Source organism: Abrus precatorius, unplaced genomic scaffold, assembly GCF_003935025.1.
Source record: "Abrus precatorius isolate BTA unplaced genomic scaffold, Abrus_2018 Scaffold6, whole genome shotgun sequence".
NCBI classification, from domain to species: Eukaryota; Viridiplantae; Streptophyta; class Magnoliopsida; order Fabales; family Fabaceae; genus Abrus; species Abrus precatorius.
In genome coordinates this window covers 12,700,574-12,719,706 of record NW_020874406.1, presented here as the reverse complement: position 1 = coordinate 12,719,706, position 19,133 = coordinate 12,700,574, and the positions used below count along the sequence as shown (strand labels likewise).

The window sequence follows — 19,133 nt, the reverse complement described above, 5'->3', positions numbered from 1 at the left end:
TACTATGCATGTCTCTGAGTTTTCAGATTATGCAAATTTAGGTATATGTTATTTTTAACAATGTTGTTGATGAATAAAAATATAATTTTTTTAATTTAGTATACTTGTGTTTGCATTTGATAGGTCATTTTGATTTAGACGGAGACTTGTATGTTAGAAAGCAATTTGCTAACAGAAAAATAGTTATACAAGCAATTAAGTGTTATAGTATAGCAAATGAAGTGGACAAGTGGTTGAGTCAGACCAAGTATATTTTATTGTAAATGTGTGAGGTATGGAATTGATTGTGGATGGCTTCTTCGTGCTACTTTTAGAAAGAACAAGTTTATTTGGGAGATTAGAAAGTACAACGGTCCGCAAACATGGAAAAATTTCTTAGGACCATACCAAATTGGATTCCGACACAATTGCAGAATGTATAAAGTCAATGGTTGAGTCTGACCTTTCCTTTAAGATAAAACTCATTACTGATGAAATTCAGTCTCAATATGAGTACGTGATAACATATAGGAAAGCATGGATGGGAAAGCAAAAGGCAATTGAAAAAGTTTATGGTCAATGGGAAGCCTCGTTTGAAGCTTTACCATAATGGTATGCAGCAATGTGTGATTGTGTTCGAGGTTCCGTTGTTCAGTTGGATGATGTAGATGCCTATCATGTTGATGAGTTAGTTCTCAATGTTAAAATATTTCACTGAGTGTTTTGGACTTTTGGTCCTTGTATCAGAGCATTTAGACACTGCAAATCACTTGTGCAAGTTGATGAGACACGTTTATATGGAAAATACAAGGGAGTTCTATTGGTGGTCGTTGCACAAGATAGTAATCAGAATAATTTGCCAATTGCTTTTGCTATTGTTGAGAGTGGGACCGCAGATGCCTGATTTTTTTTCCTTCATAATTTACGCAGACACGTTGTCACTCAAAATGGTGTTGGCATGATTTCTGATCGACACGAGTCAATTAATGCAGCAATAAGAAGAAGTAATGAAGAGTAGGAACCACCAAGAGCTTTTCATATGTATTGTAGTAGGCATATTGCGGCAATTTTTTTACGAAGATTCAAAGCTTCATATTTGCATAAACTTGTTGTTCGCATGGGTATGTTTCATAACCTTATTGTACTTTTAATAAAAATGTTAAACAAATAAATATATACTATTAAATATACTAATATGAATCCTTGTATTTTTTTAAGTTATTCAAGAACTGAATATGAATATAATATTCATTATGAGGGTCTACGAGAACGTGGAGAGGTTTACTCAAACTGGCTTAATGAAATTCTCCGAGAGAAATGGGTTCTAGCATTTGATGGACGACATAGGTGGGGTCACATGACGACAAATTTGGTTGAGTGCATTAATTTAGCGTTAAAAGGTGCCCAAAATCTTCCAATCACTGCCTTATTAAGAGCAACTTACTTTCGATTGGCTGAGTTATTTGCTCAGAAAGAGAGTGAAGCATATGCACGAAGAAAAGCCAGACATATTTTCTCTAAATTTGTGACAACCCGACTTCAATCAAATGAGGTAGGCGCCAGAAACTTGCATATTACTCAATTTGATAGATGAAGTGAGAGTTTTCATGTTTAGGATTTATCTAACAAGCAAGAATATAGAGTTGATCTCAGGCAAAGGTATTGTGACTGTGGTGATATGCATACTGATAGATATTCGTGTCACCACGTGATTGCTACATGTTGTAGTAAAAACATTGATTGGCGTGCTTATGTTGATGATGTTTACATGATTAATAAAGTATGCAAATTTTATAAGAAAGAGTTTGTGGTAATTGGGAATGAAAACACATGACGCCGTTATAGAGGACCAAAACTTTGTCCTAATCCTAACTTGAAGCGCACAAGTAAAGGTTGTCCCAAATCAACTCATTTTTTGAATGAAATGGATATGCGTGAAATGAGAAAACCAAAACAGTGTAGTCTTTGTCAAGCTGAGAACCATAGTTGACGAGAATGTCCTCATGCTCCAGGACCAAGTACATGATCTGTAGTTGTGATGATGTCGTGTAGTGTTAATTTTATTTGTTTGGAGTTGTTCTAAATATTGTTTAGAAGTTATTAATGTGATTTTCTTGTGATGTTATAAACATGGTTGTTTTAATTAGTCAAACTAACAATACATAACAAAGTTAAGTACTCAAACAAATTCAAAGAATAGATAACATGCAATTACATTATACAAAGAAATAAGCAAACAAACTACAATTAGTACTAACAACTTGACTATCCTCCTTTGCCCTTTTTCTTTTTGATTAATGATGGACTATATCTATCAGGGGGTTGAGTAAAAGGACGTAACAGACGTGAAAAAAATCTCCTATGTCTTCCTCCTCTATTTGCATCATCACCTACACCCTACTTCTCCTCCTGCTCATGCCCCTGTTCCTCCATATGACCAAATGTTAGGGTGAATGTGCTATCTTGTTGTGTGACATCCCATGACATCATTGGCATAGAACATTGATCTTCGGGTGAGAATATTCCCTGTGGTACAAGCCCATACTCTGGTGTCACTGGTTGTGGTCGATACACATCCTCCTCATGTACTGGTTCTTCTTCTACAGTTGCATTCTTATTTAAGTCAAAGTTAAATTGCCGATTGAGTTGGGAACTTTGACCTTCATTGAGTCTAAAGTTATATGTGCACATAAATTGACCAGACATCACAATAGCACTGTTACAATCAATAGACCTCGTACCTCGTGATTCCCTGCTTATTGATTCATCACGAATATTCCTTCTATCAACCGACATTTGCTGTTGTTCTTGAGGTATGGGTTCTCCATCCCATTGAAATGGTTGCCACTAGTTTGTTTGTGGGGACCAATAATATTCCTGATTTGGTTGAACTGAGGATGGTGGGATACCCTGATGTTGCATGGGTGATATATCCATGGAAAACTCCTCAGGATGGGAAAGCAGTGGCTCGTTGGGGAACTACTCCTATTTGGTTGATGGTTGCTCCATCAGTTTGCATAACCATAGTCAATTTGCTGCATAAAGTGTGTACCATGCCTAATATTCAGCTGAAGGATAATAGTTATCAATCTTTAATCCTTGTAATATACGCTGATACGGATACTCTCACATTATCACCCAATCATCATGAATGACCCTCCAATTCTTTGTTTCTCTTAATCCCCGCAAGTCTTTGTTATGAACCCCCTCTAGACTTTCAGGTGGTCAAGAAATAGGCTGTGCATATCTAAATTGTCGCATAACACGATCAGCTGCATGTCACTCTATAACTTTAAAACAAATCAAAGGGCGCATAGTTGACCATACAAAACTTTCTCTTCTCACGCTATCTGGAATTAATGCCAAAATATCATCATCATCATATGGTCACCATAGAAACTGTATAAAATAAGCAAATATTTATTTATTATAAGTTACATATAAAAATTAACGGTATTAACAATTACAAGAATATTATAATAATTTACCTCATGAACACTCATTCGATCCAGAGCCAATCTAATACTACCAATATTCTTAAATGGTGAGTTTGTTGAATATTGTATTTTTCTCCATCTGAGAACAAGTGAAAATACTATTGGTTCACCAAGGATTGAAGCCAACCATGGTAGTCAATGCCATGCCCATACTTGCAACAATATTATACACCCACAAATTTCTCTAGCATCATGTCGTGAACCACGATCCAAGCCTCTATAAAGAAATGAAAGGCATGCAGAACCCCAACTATAATTCCCAATTTCATTTATTTGTGCCAGTAACTGCAAAAATTTTGTATGTACCACTAAATTACTTTTATTTGGCATTAAGACATGTCCCAACAGACTAAGTATATATCCACGTGTATGTTATGCTCTTCTAGTGTCAGAATTAACAGGAAGCCGACCAAGATGTTCCGTAAGCCACTTTAATCTAATTTCTGATCCTTCAATATCACTCATTGACGGTCAGCCCCCTAATAACTCATCACACATGTTTTGAACCACTGCAAAATAGGGATTAGTGGACCCAATCACTGGTAGACCATCAATCTGGAGTCCAAGTAGCATACAAACATCTTCTAATGTAATTGTGTATTCTCTGCAAAATAAATGAAATGTGTGCATTTCGGGCCTCTAACCTTTGACAAGTGCATTAATCAAAGGACCGTTTATTTGCATATGACAAATTTTAAAAACTTAATCAAACCCAGCATCGCGTAATATGTCATTTATTTCTTCTCTATGTGACATTATGGATAAGTGGCGAGAACGTAATTGTCTTATCTCCTGTCATAAAAATTTATATTAGTCCACACAAAATTATTATGTCAAATTTATAAACAAAAAATATAAAAAAAAGTATAATTTATTAAATTTACTAGCCAATTATAGCTAAATAATAATAGAATTTCAGTCCCACAAAAAAATAAAATATAATAATAATAATAATAATAATAATAATAATAACTACAAATATAACATAAACAATTTCATTATCATAAAATTTATACAAATAGAATGTTAGAAATAGAATTTTATCTAACTTGCTGTACTTTTTCTTATTTATTATTTATATTAAACATATTTAATTAATAATAAATGAAAAACTTGTTTTAAATTGACCAGAAATAATTATAAATATAACATAAATTTTTGCATTACAATAAATATGTCATAAATTATTATATTTACTAACTAATTATACAAAATCAAATAAATTACGTTTTTTTAACTAATTTATAATATTTTTAGAATATGTTAATAAATATCAAAAACACTAATTACAAAAATTAATTTAATTTATTTGTGGTATGTGTAAAATAAAACGCTTTTATTAAATATCCATTTTTAAACTCTATTTTTTGTTAATTTTTTATATTAAATAATTTCAATTATTACTCAATATAATTTGTTTCCAAATTTATCAAAATAATAACAATTTATTATATTACCATAAACGTATATTTCAAAGTTTATATTAAGTAACTATTTATACTAACAAATAATTGTTACGTCATTTTTTAAAAAACAATATAATTTAATAATTATGTTAAGACATATAAAATAACTAATTATAATTATTTCACAATTTTATTTTAACTATATAAATAAATACATATTTTATTTTCAATTACTCAAAATTATAAATATATTTACCAAAATTGTAATCAAATTTAAATTCAAAATTAAATTTTAAAATTAACAACAATATTAAACTTGCATTTAAATTGTGGATTTTCTTTGAAATATGCATCCTCAAATTCAAAGTAAAATCTCTAACCATCTTCAAAAATAAATTAAAAAAAATTACACTTAATATCATTTTTTTAAAATTTTTCTTCACCTTTCTTCAACCTCACAAATCACCATTCCTTTTTCTTCTCCGAGATCATTCTTCAGAACCCTCACATAGTTTCACTTTGTCTCTTTTCTTCATGCCTGATTTTCACTCAACTGGAGTGCCATTTATAGCACATGCTTGTAGGCAATAGTCATTTTTGCAGATATTCCTGACGCAAAAATCGCCATTGGCAAATTTTAAGATATGAAAAATGCTTGACAAGCGTAAACATCTACAAAAACAGGTGGAATAGTAATTTTTTAGATATTCCTTATGCAAAAGTCACCATTAGTGACTTTTCAGATCTGAAAGATGTCAGGCAAGCGTGAATATCTACAGTTCCAAGTGAAACAGATTTTACAGGGTCAAAAACCGTCATTGATGATTTTTTAGAGCCTTCAAACTCCATTAATGGCGTTCAAGTTATTACAAAAGTGTTGCAAGTCATTTAGACACTATTAATGGCATTCAAAGATCGTCGGTGGCAAGTTTTTAGGCGCTTGAGAGTTCAGACTCAGGTCATTCAAGTCTGCAATTTGCATTTTTTTTTTATGGAAAAATCGCCATTGACGTTTTTTAGAACGCCATATTTATATATTTTTGCAAAAAATATCATATTTTATGTATTCTATTAACATGTTATCATATTTAAATTATTCTCCCACAATTTTTATAAAATTAATTTTTAAATAATAAAATATTACAAATAATTAAATAATATTACAGTAATAAATTAAAATTTTGTTATTTTAGTTATAACTTGACAGAGAATAGTTAACCATAAAAATTAATTTTATATGTTTTGAAAATATTATGAATTAAATTATAATAATTTTTTAAAAGATTTATTTCAAATAATACTATTTTTATAAGAATAAAAATATAATTAAACTTATAAAAAATTGTTAATCATATATTTTTAATCAGTAATTATAATTTATTAAAATTAAAAAATATACATTTTATTTTTAAATAATAATTATTATTTTAGTTCAATAATTTTTTAATATTTTATAATTTTAAATAAATTTATATAAAAAATATATTAAAAAAAATATGTCCCCTGGTTGTCGTAGACAATCTCACTGTATATACATGAATGTATAACTTGCCCCACCTCACACTATTTGGACCAATTCAACTGATAGCACACTCCATGTCAAAGCCGTAATCTGAATTATTTATTTTATTTAAATAACAATAATATAATATTTTGATACTATATTTTTTTTATTTAAAAGTTTAAATTTATTAATTTATGTATACATTTAAGTTTATCAACGTATTTAAAGATAATTTTTTGTTAATTTAAAATAACTCAATACAAAATAGTTTCTTTTAAAAAAGTTACAAGATCAACCTATTTTAAAAGTCAAATTAAATATCAAAAAAATAATTCATATTAGATAAATAAATCAAATTTATGTATTAAATGTAAGAGCTAGTCCAGACTTTAACTTTACAAAACTTAGTTCAACTAGCTTTAATCTTATCCATGATTAAAATTCTCGTTTCTTCTAATGTTGATATAATTGAAAATATAATGTTAAATGTTGTTAATGCAATTTTACAATTACTACAACTATATTATTTTGTAGTGTATAAAACATGAAAAATATTTATTTATCCTAGTGGGTACATATTATAAGCTCCTTTAAAAATCAGAAAGAGATGAAAAAACAAAAGAGAAAATAATTAATATATGTTATAGATGGTGTGTCAGAAAAAAAAATTGAATTGTGAAATTTTAACATTAACATAACATTTAAGCTTGCCAAATATTCTGTGTTTGTAAGAGGGCATCATAGTAGGTAAGAACTTACTTCAATTATGTGTATTTAAGAATGCAATTTTATATGAAATATTATACGGCCAACACCGTGTACAGAAAAAATATAAAAGAATTGAAACATCTAATATATGGTTTTTTATTTTTATATGGTATTCAAAAACAATACATATTAAGATATGAGATTTTTTTAAAAATTTCAAAAATTAAAAAAAAAAGTTAATAATTTTTTTAAAATATTAAAATTATAAAAAATTGTCAATGATGCTTTTTTAAAATAATAAAAATTTAGAACTAAAAAATTGTCAATGATTTTTTTAAAAATAATAATAATAATTTAAATTATTAGTGACAAATTTTCATTTCAAATTTTAAAAATTTCTAATATTTTTATAATTTGTTTAAAATTTTATATTTTTAATATTATTTTTTTCTTATAAAAAAACCGTAATGTGAAGTCATTTAAATAACTTTTTTCAGATGAATTTTCCGTGACGAAGGATGAAATACAGTAATTGTTTTAAAAATATTTAAATTTCTTATTACATTTGCACAAGCGGATGGTAAAAAAATTAAAAAAATATTTTTATAAAAATATTCATTATATTAAAAATACAAAAGTCATTTATATGTATTTTAAAAAAATTATTAAAATGTCATTAATATTTATAGTAAAAAAGAAAAATATTAACATAAATTTTTTAAGTTTATTTAATGCAAATTTAAACATTAATATTAACAAAATTGATTATAAAAAATACCTTAAGATTCTTGACTCTACTCAAATACTACAACATAATATATTAGTTAAAATTAAAATAATTCTCTCGGTAAATACATAAGTTATGTTTGTTATTTTACAATATATTTTCAACAAAATTATATGAAATATTTTTAAAAAAAAATTAATGTATTAAATTTTAAAAATTAATTATAATATCTTAAGTTCTTTTAATTTAAATTGAAACTTTTATTATGTTAATTATTAAAAAATAATATTAAAAACACATTCTTTAACATATTTTTTATTATTAAATAAAATTTATTAAAAATTACACAAGTACAAGAATGAAACATTAATTTAAAAATAAAAAATTAAAATTTTTATAATTTTTAATAAATTTTAATAAATAATAGATAATATATTAGAAAAATTATTACTAACATTTCTCTTATTATAAACATAGAATAGTTTAACATTTATAAAGGATAAACATAAAAAAAAAAATACTTATAATAGATACATATTTTAGATGCTTAAGAAATTAAATAGTTTATAAAATAATTATATTTTTAAATACTTTAACTAAATAAACACTTAATCTCGCAGAAAATTGTTATAATTCAACTTACGAATATCTTAAACTCAAATCATCACAATAAATGTATTTCATTACTCTTTAGAAATTTTACTCAACTCAAATAGATATTTTGGATTAAAAAAAAGTTACGTTGTCTAGAAAAAGAATAGTCTATAATACTTTTATTTGATAAAATATTTTATAATAAAAAAATGTAACATAAATCATTCTTTATATACAAGTGTTCAAGAAACATTTTCTTTTACAGAAAAGAAAAAAATGCTAGAAGCCGCAATTGTCAACTTCAACGTACAGGTTGGTGAGAATTTCGAAATGGTTGTACAGTTGAACTAATGAAAGTAATTGTGAACGGCGTAATTATGAGCCTTTATAGGTGGGTGGGGTACTTCAAGTTCAAATCTTTATTATTTTATCGATTTTGGTAAGTACACTGGTTCATCAAATATTCAAATTTGTTATTTTAGTTCAGTGTTTTTCAGTTTTCTTTGTAAGTGAATATTTAAGATTATAATATATATATAAGACAAAATAATTAATTAATTGTGAAAATTAATTATAATATTTATTTGTATTATATATTATGTTAACATTCTATATACTATTTCCTTATAAGAGTACAGTTAAAAACAATGATTCATATTATTTTAGATTTTTAGAACAAAATACTCATTCACGACACATTTTATATGAATAAAGATTTAGATTCATACTTGGCAAGTCATAGGCAATTATGCAATTTTCATGGGAAACAGGCCCCTGGTCCCTCTGCTGGACCTCTATTTCCCAAACAAAGCGTTTGAAGTGGGTAATATCGTTGACCTTGTGTTGCCATAAACTTGGATTTTGTTACCCCTCACCATACACAATCACTCTCTACGTCTCTTGGCCAATGCTCATTTGTGTAGTGCGTAAGTTCCAGTTGTTAAATAATTGAATATACTATACTATTTAGTTGAGTGTAAGCAACCTAACTCCACTTCCATTGCCTTCTCATCGTTATTTACGCGTGCTTTTCTCTTACATTTCATGTGTATCCAACTTTTTTTCAACACAACTTTGTTTTCTATTTTTCTTTTACTTACGTTTACTACACCTTATGTTTAGTGTAAAAATATCATTCTTCTTTATTTAATACAAAAACTTTGTCAGTTTTTTTTTTTTTTTTTGGTCTAGACTGTCAAAACTGATTATAACCCTTCAATATTAATTATATTTTAAAAATAAAATAAAATAAATAGTTTATAGAATATTATAATCTTCATAATTTATTCATGAGAACATATTAATAATATTTTAATAAAAAAATACTAATGACTTACTCTTTCAACCTAATGTATGTGATTAATCTATATTTTAAAATGTCAAACCAAGTTTAAAAAAATGCAAATTTTATAAGATAAAGACTCATTTTTTTAGAATGATTAAAACAGTTTATTGTTAGGTTCCTGTACTTGAATATTTTTCTTTTCTAAAAGAAAAATTATGTATTTTTTAATTGTCACTCTTAGAATACTGTGTTAAAACAGGGGCCTATATGTAACAGAAGCAGAACCAACCGAGCAAGAGCATTTGCAACTTTCCGATCAGCCAATCCTAGCTACCGAGTCCCGAGCGTCGTCCAAGCACAAAGCGCCGCAAGTTTTGGAGAGACGCAATTGGTTGTATCTTCGGGCAATCCAATACCTGAGCGCACCAGATAGCTTCCGCGGCCTGCCACTGACACGTGGCGAACGGCCTCTAGACCCAAGGCTCGCGTTAGACAGAGACTCAGCGACCAAAAAAATCATAAAATAATAATAAAGAAATGGTAAGTGCAGAAGCCAAGTGAGAAGCTGGAGAAATAATAAACTAACTGTTATGCGCAACGCATTGTACAAGCGGAGAGTCTCCGGCGATTTCAATGAGCGGCGAGGAGAGAGAAACTGACGCATACCGAGTTCTGGTGGATCGGTGTCGGAGTCTGGAGGAGAAACAGGCCAAGCTGAGGGAGGAGTTCGACCAACTGGTGCAGGAGAAGAAGCTCACGGTCATTGACGATGAGCAAGTTATTGCTGATTCAACCGTTGGTTTTCTTTCTGGCTCCTTCTTCTCCGACCGTCCCTATGAAAGCGTATTGAAATGCATGGGACACGCCGTTTACGTTCTTAGAGTTCCCTCCGCCGAGATCATATACTGGTTAGTGGTAACCAAATATGCATAATAGCAGTAGATGCTGCATTTTTTGTTTCTTCCGAAAAGTTTTCATCTAAAGTTTGAATTATTTTTTCTTCCTGGTTTTTTGTTGTCTGAGAATATTCATGATGATACAATTTTTAATGAAACAGTGGAACTCTGTAGGGGAGGAGAGGGGAATAGGATGCGTTTCGGTTGTAAGAGTGGTGTTTGATATGTGTTCTCTGATAAGCTAGTTTCTTGTTTGTTTAGACCCGCGAACGCTGTCATTTAGAGTATTATATTATAGGGTAATTGGATGAGTCAATTCAGTTGGAAAATGTTTTCTTGGCTAAACATGTTTTCACGCCACATAGCAAATGAAAAAGGCTCATGGGGCTCACTCTTACTGAACCGTTTTACAGGATATATTTAAATTTCATGCAGATAATGGTGGTACTAGGAGCCTTGGAATTAGAAGATCCCATGTGTAAGTTTTCCTTATCAAAAAGGACACAGTGTTCAACTTTTTGGTCCTCTTTTGAAATTGGGATTCTATAGGGAGTCCACGTTGACATTACCACTAGAAAAGACATTGTTGTTGCATGTGCTTCAGTTGTTTGTAGGCGTGCTTTGCTAAACAAGTGTTGATCAAGTTTAACATGGATCACTCACACCCCTTGTTGCTGTTGGGTTGGACTCCCAACTATATGTCCAAAAGTCTAAATTTTCAAGCTCATTTTCTACACTTAATTGAGGGGAGTGAGAAGTTAGTGGAGTGGGTGAGGGAAGTCCATTTTTGCAGCTTAGTGTGGGTATTTTCGGAGAGAGGCATCAAAAAAGAGAGAAGGGAAGTGAGAGAAGAAAAGAAGCTCCAGACCAGTTACTCCATTTCTTTGATATCAGATTCGTTCACCGTTGGATCGGGCTGAAAATTTTACAACAGGTTTGTAACACGGTTCTCTTCGTTCTAACCGTTCGGATCGTCGATTGGAGGTCTGAAGTTGGAGATATTGTCTTCGCACAGAAGCCCTGTTTTTGGTGACTCTACACAGACCAGCTGCTGAGAAATCGTTATTTCTCCTTAGTTAACCGTTGGATTGAGCTGAAACTTTGACAGTAGTTCCCAGACGTATATTTCTTCATTCTGACCGCTGGGATCGTCGATTGGAGGTTTTGACTGAGAGAAATTGTATCTGAACAGTAGTCCTATTTTGTGAGATATTCTCTCTTTGATCCTTCATTGTAGGCTTTATTGCTCTGTTGATTTTGGCTGGCTGTTTGCACGAATTTGTGCACTTGATTGAACACTCTTGTACTCTTTATTTGATTATAGTGGGGCTTGATTAACTGGTTTGAGCCCGTGGGTTTTTACTTCTCACATTGAGAGGGTTTTCCCACGTAAATAATTTTCTGTGTCCTTGTGTTTGTTGCTGTCATTGGTTATTGTTGTTGCTCCTGACAGGTTCTTGCAAGTTTGGGGAATTGTTTCCGCTGCTTACTTTAGATAATTGTGTTCTTGTGTTTGGTTTTCCCCAAAAGTTGCGTGAAGTTATGTCCGTATACATGGATCTATGTGTTTGGAAGGCCAGTGGAATTTGAAATGGAACTGATAGAAGCTGATTTGTTAGAACAACCTCTTCACTCCATTGTGCAAGCAAAATCATGACCGACCTTTGTGAAAAAAATACTCGATCTAAGGAAATTAACGATCAGAGAGTTAAAGTTAAAATCTCTAAATCCTCCTCGTGTAAAAACCTGCTAGGATTGTAGCATGAATAAAGCACAAGCTTTCTTCCACTTGATCAAAGAAACTTTGATATCATCCATCATGTAAATAAGTATTCCATCTGAAACTTAAGCTAGTAAGAGAGGGCAGAAATTTGGCTTTTAAATATTTATAAGACTTGTATGTGTCCTTCACTTTCTGATTTATTGGCAATCAGGTCCAATCTCAGTTAAGATTCCACTTTGATTTCTGTCAACTTGCTTGAGTCAAATCTAAAATTGCCATTTCAGGAATCACTCAGCGGAAACTTTGTATGGATGGAAGTACTATGAAATCATTGGTCAAAGAGTATCTAAGTCCCTAATTGCTGAAGAAAATTATGCATCTCTACAAAAAATTCTGGAAAGGTTGGCCACAGGAGTACCGTGGTCTGGGCAGTTTCCTTTCAAGAAGAGGTCTGGTGAAGTATTTATGGCAATGGTAACAAAAACTCCTCTTTATGAGGATGGTGAACTTGTTGGTGTTATAACTGTTTCAAGTGATGCAGCTATATTGAACTCTAGAAATTCAGAAAATCGAAGAACATATCAATCTGGTGCCGATGGCCAACCTGGAGTGCACAGATTAAACTTCAAAAGGATTCAGTGGCCTCCACGGCCGATGATTGCACCAATGCCACATATTGCATCATCTGTTTCCAATCTGGTTTTTGTTAATGCACTTTACTGTTTTTTACAATTTCTTTTTCTTTTTTGCTCTTTTCTTTTTGGATTTCATTTTCCATTTGCTAAAATTAGATTATAAACCATATTTTTTACATCTACCAGGCATCAAAGTTTCTCCCACGGCGGCATATTGATGACACATTTTCCAGGAATACTTCAACAGATGCAGACGATGAAAAACTAGAGAAGCGTGGCATATATGTATGTCTCTGTTCAGCTTGAAGATGTATCTACGTATTTTAGTATGAGAATACTTCAAAAGTTTTTGTCCTAATTTTGAATTTCAGGAAACAAAACCTCATTCCAGACATCACCATAAAGAAAACCCAACTATCGCAGGGGCCTCCGAGAAGGATGAGTCTACTATTGACTCTGGTCAACCTCCTAAAATTGTAAGTAAATAACTTATTTTTCTTTTTATTAGTTACACTTATTGCCTAGTTCGTGCTACAAAATACAAATCCATACCAGGAATACAAAAATTTACTCAGACATTTGTCTTTATTCACTTTTTTTTTTTCGTATTAATAAAGTGATACTTCATCTGAAATCATAAGTTGGAAGTCTGTACCTTTCTGTGACAGTTCTGAAGCTTAGATACCAAATTCACTGTAATACTCTTGCTTATGTTTCCATTTAAAAACATACTAGCAGAAACTGGGCATATACTGGAAGTCAATGTGAATTTGTAAATTCTGCGTTATTTTGACCTGTAGTATGTAATATTTATTTAAAAATGTGTATATATGGACTTTCTGTATTACTCTTTGTCCAGTTAAGATACATGATCATCTCTGAATGGTTAAATCACTTCAGGCAGCCAGAGTCCTTGCCAAGCTTCCAATAGGGGGAGGTGGAAAATGTGGGAGGGGTAATGGAAGTATAAAAAATAATACCACAACTGATAGTCGAGGAACCAATAGAGTGAATAACGACAATGATTCATCTGGTGGTTTAGTGCCATTAACTCCACAACAAGATGCCGCTAATGGAGCAGAGAAAATAGAAAATCTTCATAAATGTAATTCTTTAGTGAAGAGAACAGATACAAGAGTCTGTGCATATAGAACTTCCAATGTTTCCAAAGATAGTTCTGTCAAACCTCTCTCAGGGGAGTGGTGTGAATGTTTTGGTTCTCCCATTCCCCAAGATCCATTGATAAGAATACGCTGTCAATCTGATCAGAAGAAATTGGAACCAGAGGCTACAAATGTGGTGACAGAAGATGAAATGCAAAAGCAGCAAGAAGGGTTGCCACTGCCGAGTTCAAGGGAGAGCATAGGCAGCCATGAAAGTTCATCAAGCAAAGGGGATAATGAATCAAACTCTGTTGTAGAGTGTGAAATCCATTGGGAAGACCTTCAATTAAGAGAGGAGATTGGACAAGGTAATTAATTCCGTTGTACATGTTATGCCAAAATGATTTTATTCATAAGTATGTTCAAAGTTGTGTATGAAAATTATTAAATTAATAATACATCTTGTATATGGAGCAGTCTCAGAATAATGTCGGACATTTAAATCAGTGTTTTCCTCTTAATAGCCTAGAATCTTTTACGCCACAAGTAAACTCAATCTCTTGCTCTGAGGGAAAATTAGGGGTCTAGTCGATGATGAATTATGATAAACAAGTAGTGGAAATATTTGCTTCAAGATCTTGAGGTAGGACAAAAAATTTCTATTGGATGTGTTTTAAAATAAAATTGATCTTACCTGCATCTTTCTTTTAGTATAACTTGAAATGCTTTTCAATATTATTATTTCAACTAATGATTCCAGACGTAAGTATGTTTTTATTCCATCTCGCAGGTTCTTATGCTGTTGTTTATCATGGAATTTGGAATGGATCGGTATAAATTTAACATATTCTTCTATTGTCTTAATAGGAGATTGACTGCCGTCTGCCCTAAGCCCCTAAAACTTTTTCTCTTCTTCAGGATGTTGCTGTCAAGGTTTTCTTTGGGAATGGATACGCAGAGGAGACTTTACAAGACTACAGAAAAGAGGTATCACCTTTTTTTTTTTTCGCTTTACATAGAAAGCAGCTGATACTGAATCTTTTGTGTGTATGCTTCAGATTGATATAATGAAGAGATTGAGACACCCTAATGTATTGCTTTTCATGGGAGCAGTATATTCACCAGAAAGGCTTGCCATTGTGACAGAGTTGTTACCCAGGTAAGAGTTATAACATCTTCATCTTGGAGTTTGTCAAATTAACTGTTAAAGGAGTTGCAGTTATTTTAGATGCACCTAAACTATCATGCGTCTATTGTAGTTTTGTGTCTTTAGATTATAGATGTGTATTAGTGAATATGAATCTCTCGCTCGCCCATTGTGTGCACAAATTCCCCATTTTTTATTTTTCCTTTTGTAAGGGAACCGTCTTAAATTGATTTATTTTGCACGGTAGGGGAAGCCTTTTCAAAACTCTGCACAACAATCAAACAATAGACATCAGAAGGCGTCTAAGGATGGCTCTTGATGTTGTGCGTTTCCTCTCTCTCTCTCTCTCTCTCTCTCAGATATGTTGAGAGCAAGCTGGTGGCTTGCTGAACTGACATTGGTGTTTATTGCCTGAACCGACATTGTTGTTTATTGCAGGCAAGAGGAATGAATTATCTTCATCACAGAAATCCACCAATTGTGCATAGAGACCTGAAGTCTTCAAACCTGCTTGTTGATAAAAACTGGAGTGTGAAGGTGATGATTGCTTGAAAATGCATTCAGTGGTCCCAGGAAGATTGAATATAACGAGTTTCATTTTTCAATCAGGTTGGAGACTTTGGCCTGTCAAGGTTGAAGGATGCAACTTTATTGACTACAAAATCTGGGAGAGGCACCGTAATGATATCTTTCTTTTCACTTTTTACATACTTTCATCTGACTTAAACAGCTAGTAACAATAAAATTATTTATTTTTAGTTTGTGAAGTTTTATTTCTCTCTCGTGCTAACAAGCATATCTACTGTCAAAATGCAGCCTCAATGGATGGCCCCTGAAGTCCTTAGAAATGAACCTTCTAATGAGAAGTAATTCCTTGGATCTGTGACTTACAGATTGCTTTCAGCCTAGAATTTTCAGGAAACTTTATGAAAAATTAAAGATATTTTTAAAAATTACGGATTTTTCCAGAAAATTTTTCAAATGGTCCTTTTCTGTAATTATTTGTCAGCTTGTCCTATTTTGAGGAATAGTTCATTCAGCTTTGAACGTCCAAGTTTACAATCTTATATGATGAGAAGCTTTTATACAGTTCAGTTTTTTCAATCATTGTCCTACCTTCTCCAGTTTAAGAATATCACGACCTTGGAAGTTATGCTACATTGCAAGTAGTGCCTGGATCGTATTAAATTGGTAATTTAGTTTGATGCTTCTGTAGTAATGATCTCTTCATTTTTTAATAACAGGTCTGATGTGTTCAGTTTTGGCGTCATTCTCTGGGAACTAATGACTCAATCTATTCCATGGAAAAATTTGAATTACTTACAGGTCTCTCTCTCTCTCTCTTAACGCGCACACACACACAAGTACACGTATATGCACGGGTACTTTCTAATCTGCTGCACAGAGAGCTCAAGCAAATAATGCTTACTCAGATTCAAAATTATTCCTCGCATCACTTTGATTAACCAATTATCAAACTGCATAATTTACCTAAACCACCAATTACCTATACAAAGGGATTGTGGGCGTGGCTCAAGTTGTGATTACATATAGATAGTTTGGTGGTTAAGTATTTGTATATTGTTAGTTAAATATGCTTAATATTGACTAATTACAAATAAGTTTTTTAACGTGTGCAACGTTACATTACACATAATAATCAGTTATATATAATAATTTTTTATTAAAAAAATACACAATTTAATGTATTAATATATTAAATATTATAATTTTTAATAAAAAATTACTATTTATTAATATTTTATTACATACAAATGTAGATGTTAAATGAATCATTAAAGTAATATGAGATAATATGCATAGAAATATGTAGAAGCTTTATCCGTAGTCTTTTTCGCTGTAACTATTGTATTTCACTCGAAAGGTTGTTGGAGTCGTGGGCTTCATGGATAGACGACTGGAGCTGCCGGAGGGGCTTGATCCCCATGTTGCGTCAATCATTGATGACTGCTGGCGAAGGTGCTTCTACACACACCCACCCACTTCAGTTTTGATATTAAAGATTGCCATCTAACTCAAAAATTTACTTGTGTTAAAATGTGGGCAGTGATCCAGAGCAACGCCCGTCGTTTGAAGAGCTTATACAGAGAATGATTTTCCTTGTCAACAGAGTAACAGCAGTGTCAATTAGAACAATTTCAGAATCCTAATCTTGTTATGCAGTTTAGGTTAAAGATCCAGTTGCTTTATCGAAATATATTAATTAAAAAAACGGATTATCAGAGAAATCAGGAGTACAAGCCAATAAATTGAGTGGCTAACGGAAAACATTATTCCTTTCGAAACCCAAGGGAGAGAAATGGAAGATGTGAGAGTAGGAGATAAAATGTGTTGTAAATTACCGTGGTTGGAGTCACTGATAAGTATTGAATTCATGATGCAATTGTGGATATAAGGGGTAACTCGAGGTGAAGTTGATCATGGCGCGCTCCTATTTTGAGGACTGGCTCCTGAATAGTAAACAGAACAAGTTTCCTTTTTTGGATGAGGATTCCAGTTGAATCCACCTTCGTCGTTGGATTGGGCTCCAAATCCAAATCCTTTGTAAATTGGGTTCAATTGCTGAAATTAAAAACTAATATCAATTTATGACTGAAAAAGGGTCATTTTTTAATTATGGTTTTTTTCAAATAAAATTATAAAAATATGGCATTTTTTTACAAAAGTATGTAAATATGGTATATATAAAAAATGCTAATAGCAATTTTAAGGTGAAAAAAAAATCTGATAAAATAAACTCAACATTTACTATTTTACAGCAAAAAAAAAAATTGATAAAGTAAAGTCATCACTCACGAGTCTAGAGAAAGAAAAGTAAATATGACTAGTAAAAATTACTAATGAAAATTTTATATTGTCAAAAAAGTTTACTTTTTTAAACTTACCAACGATAACTTTTGACCAATGTAAATTTTTAAAAAAATATTATAAAATGTCATTGGCAATTTTTAATTGGTAAGACTATAAATACTAAAATCTTCATTCATTACCATTCATCCATACAACCATTTGAAGTTTTTAGAGAGTGTATGTGAAGCTTGTGTGTTTATGAAAAAACAAATGAGTGTGTCTATTGTAATTTATTTTAACAGTAAGATTATATCAAATACAAGTGAATATGTGATTTGCATGTGAGAAGCCAACATATGTATATATTCTATATAATGTATCATTTAAAGATTTAAAGTGTTGGCTTTATCAATATATTCATGAAATTTCGTTTTCAAAAATTGTGGAAAGTATTATGTATCAATGTCCAGTTGATATTTGATAGTTTTATGCCATATTATTTAATTCCAACAACTAAAGATGATTATGTTTAACAAATGTTTCAGATATATCAACAATGTCATCTTCCAAGTGGTATGATTGAGTTGTATTTTGTTTTCAAAAGTATTGAGGTTCAAGAAGAATGTTATCATACTAGAGAACAACAGCGAAAGTGATGATTATGGCTTTGCAGTAGATTATCAAAGTGATGAGGAAAGCGATGAGGATCTTGATGATGATACTAATGAAAAGGAGCACTATATAGGTGGACAATATCCTTTGGGCAAGCTACCCATCTTGATGTTATAAATGCTTTTCAGTTTTCAGAGTATGCAAACTTAGGTGTGTGAAATTTGTAATTATGTTAGTGAGATTAATTTTAGTTTTGTTAATTAGTTTATGTTCACTATTGGTATGTAACACAGAGATAGACGGTGAACTGTATGTTGAAAAGCAATTCAGTGACAAAGAAGCTATTATAAAAACAGTAAAACATTACAATATATCAAAAGGAGTAGACTACAATGTGTTAGACTTAGAATCAAATACTTTTTATTGCAAATGTATAAGATATGACTTAGATTGCATGTGGCTATTTTAAGCTAGTTTCAGGAAGAATGAGTATTTTTGAAAAATCC

The 19,133-nt window shown here is 31.3% G+C and overlaps 1 protein-coding gene across 1 annotated transcript; it reads left to right on the top strand.

The window, feature by feature from the left end:
- The first annotated feature begins 10,278 nt into the window (after positions 1-10,278).
- On the top strand, positions 10,279-17,816 carry LOC113869442 (probable serine/threonine-protein kinase DDB_G0271682). Its single transcript, XM_027505763.1, has 15 exons — positions 10,279-10,608; positions 12,604-13,018; positions 13,141-13,239; positions 13,326-13,430; positions 13,855-14,425; positions 14,848-14,888; positions 14,976-15,044; positions 15,116-15,216; positions 15,452-15,527; positions 15,643-15,741; positions 15,814-15,882; positions 16,021-16,070; positions 16,449-16,530; positions 17,090-17,184; positions 17,273-17,816. Exons 1-15 carry the CDS (start codon positions 10,334-10,336, stop codon positions 17,373-17,375), a joined length of 2,250 nt encoding a protein of 749 aa, XP_027361564.1. The 5' UTR covers positions 10,279-10,333; the 3' UTR covers positions 17,376-17,816.
- The last annotated feature ends 1,317 nt before the right edge of the window (positions 17,817-19,133 follow it).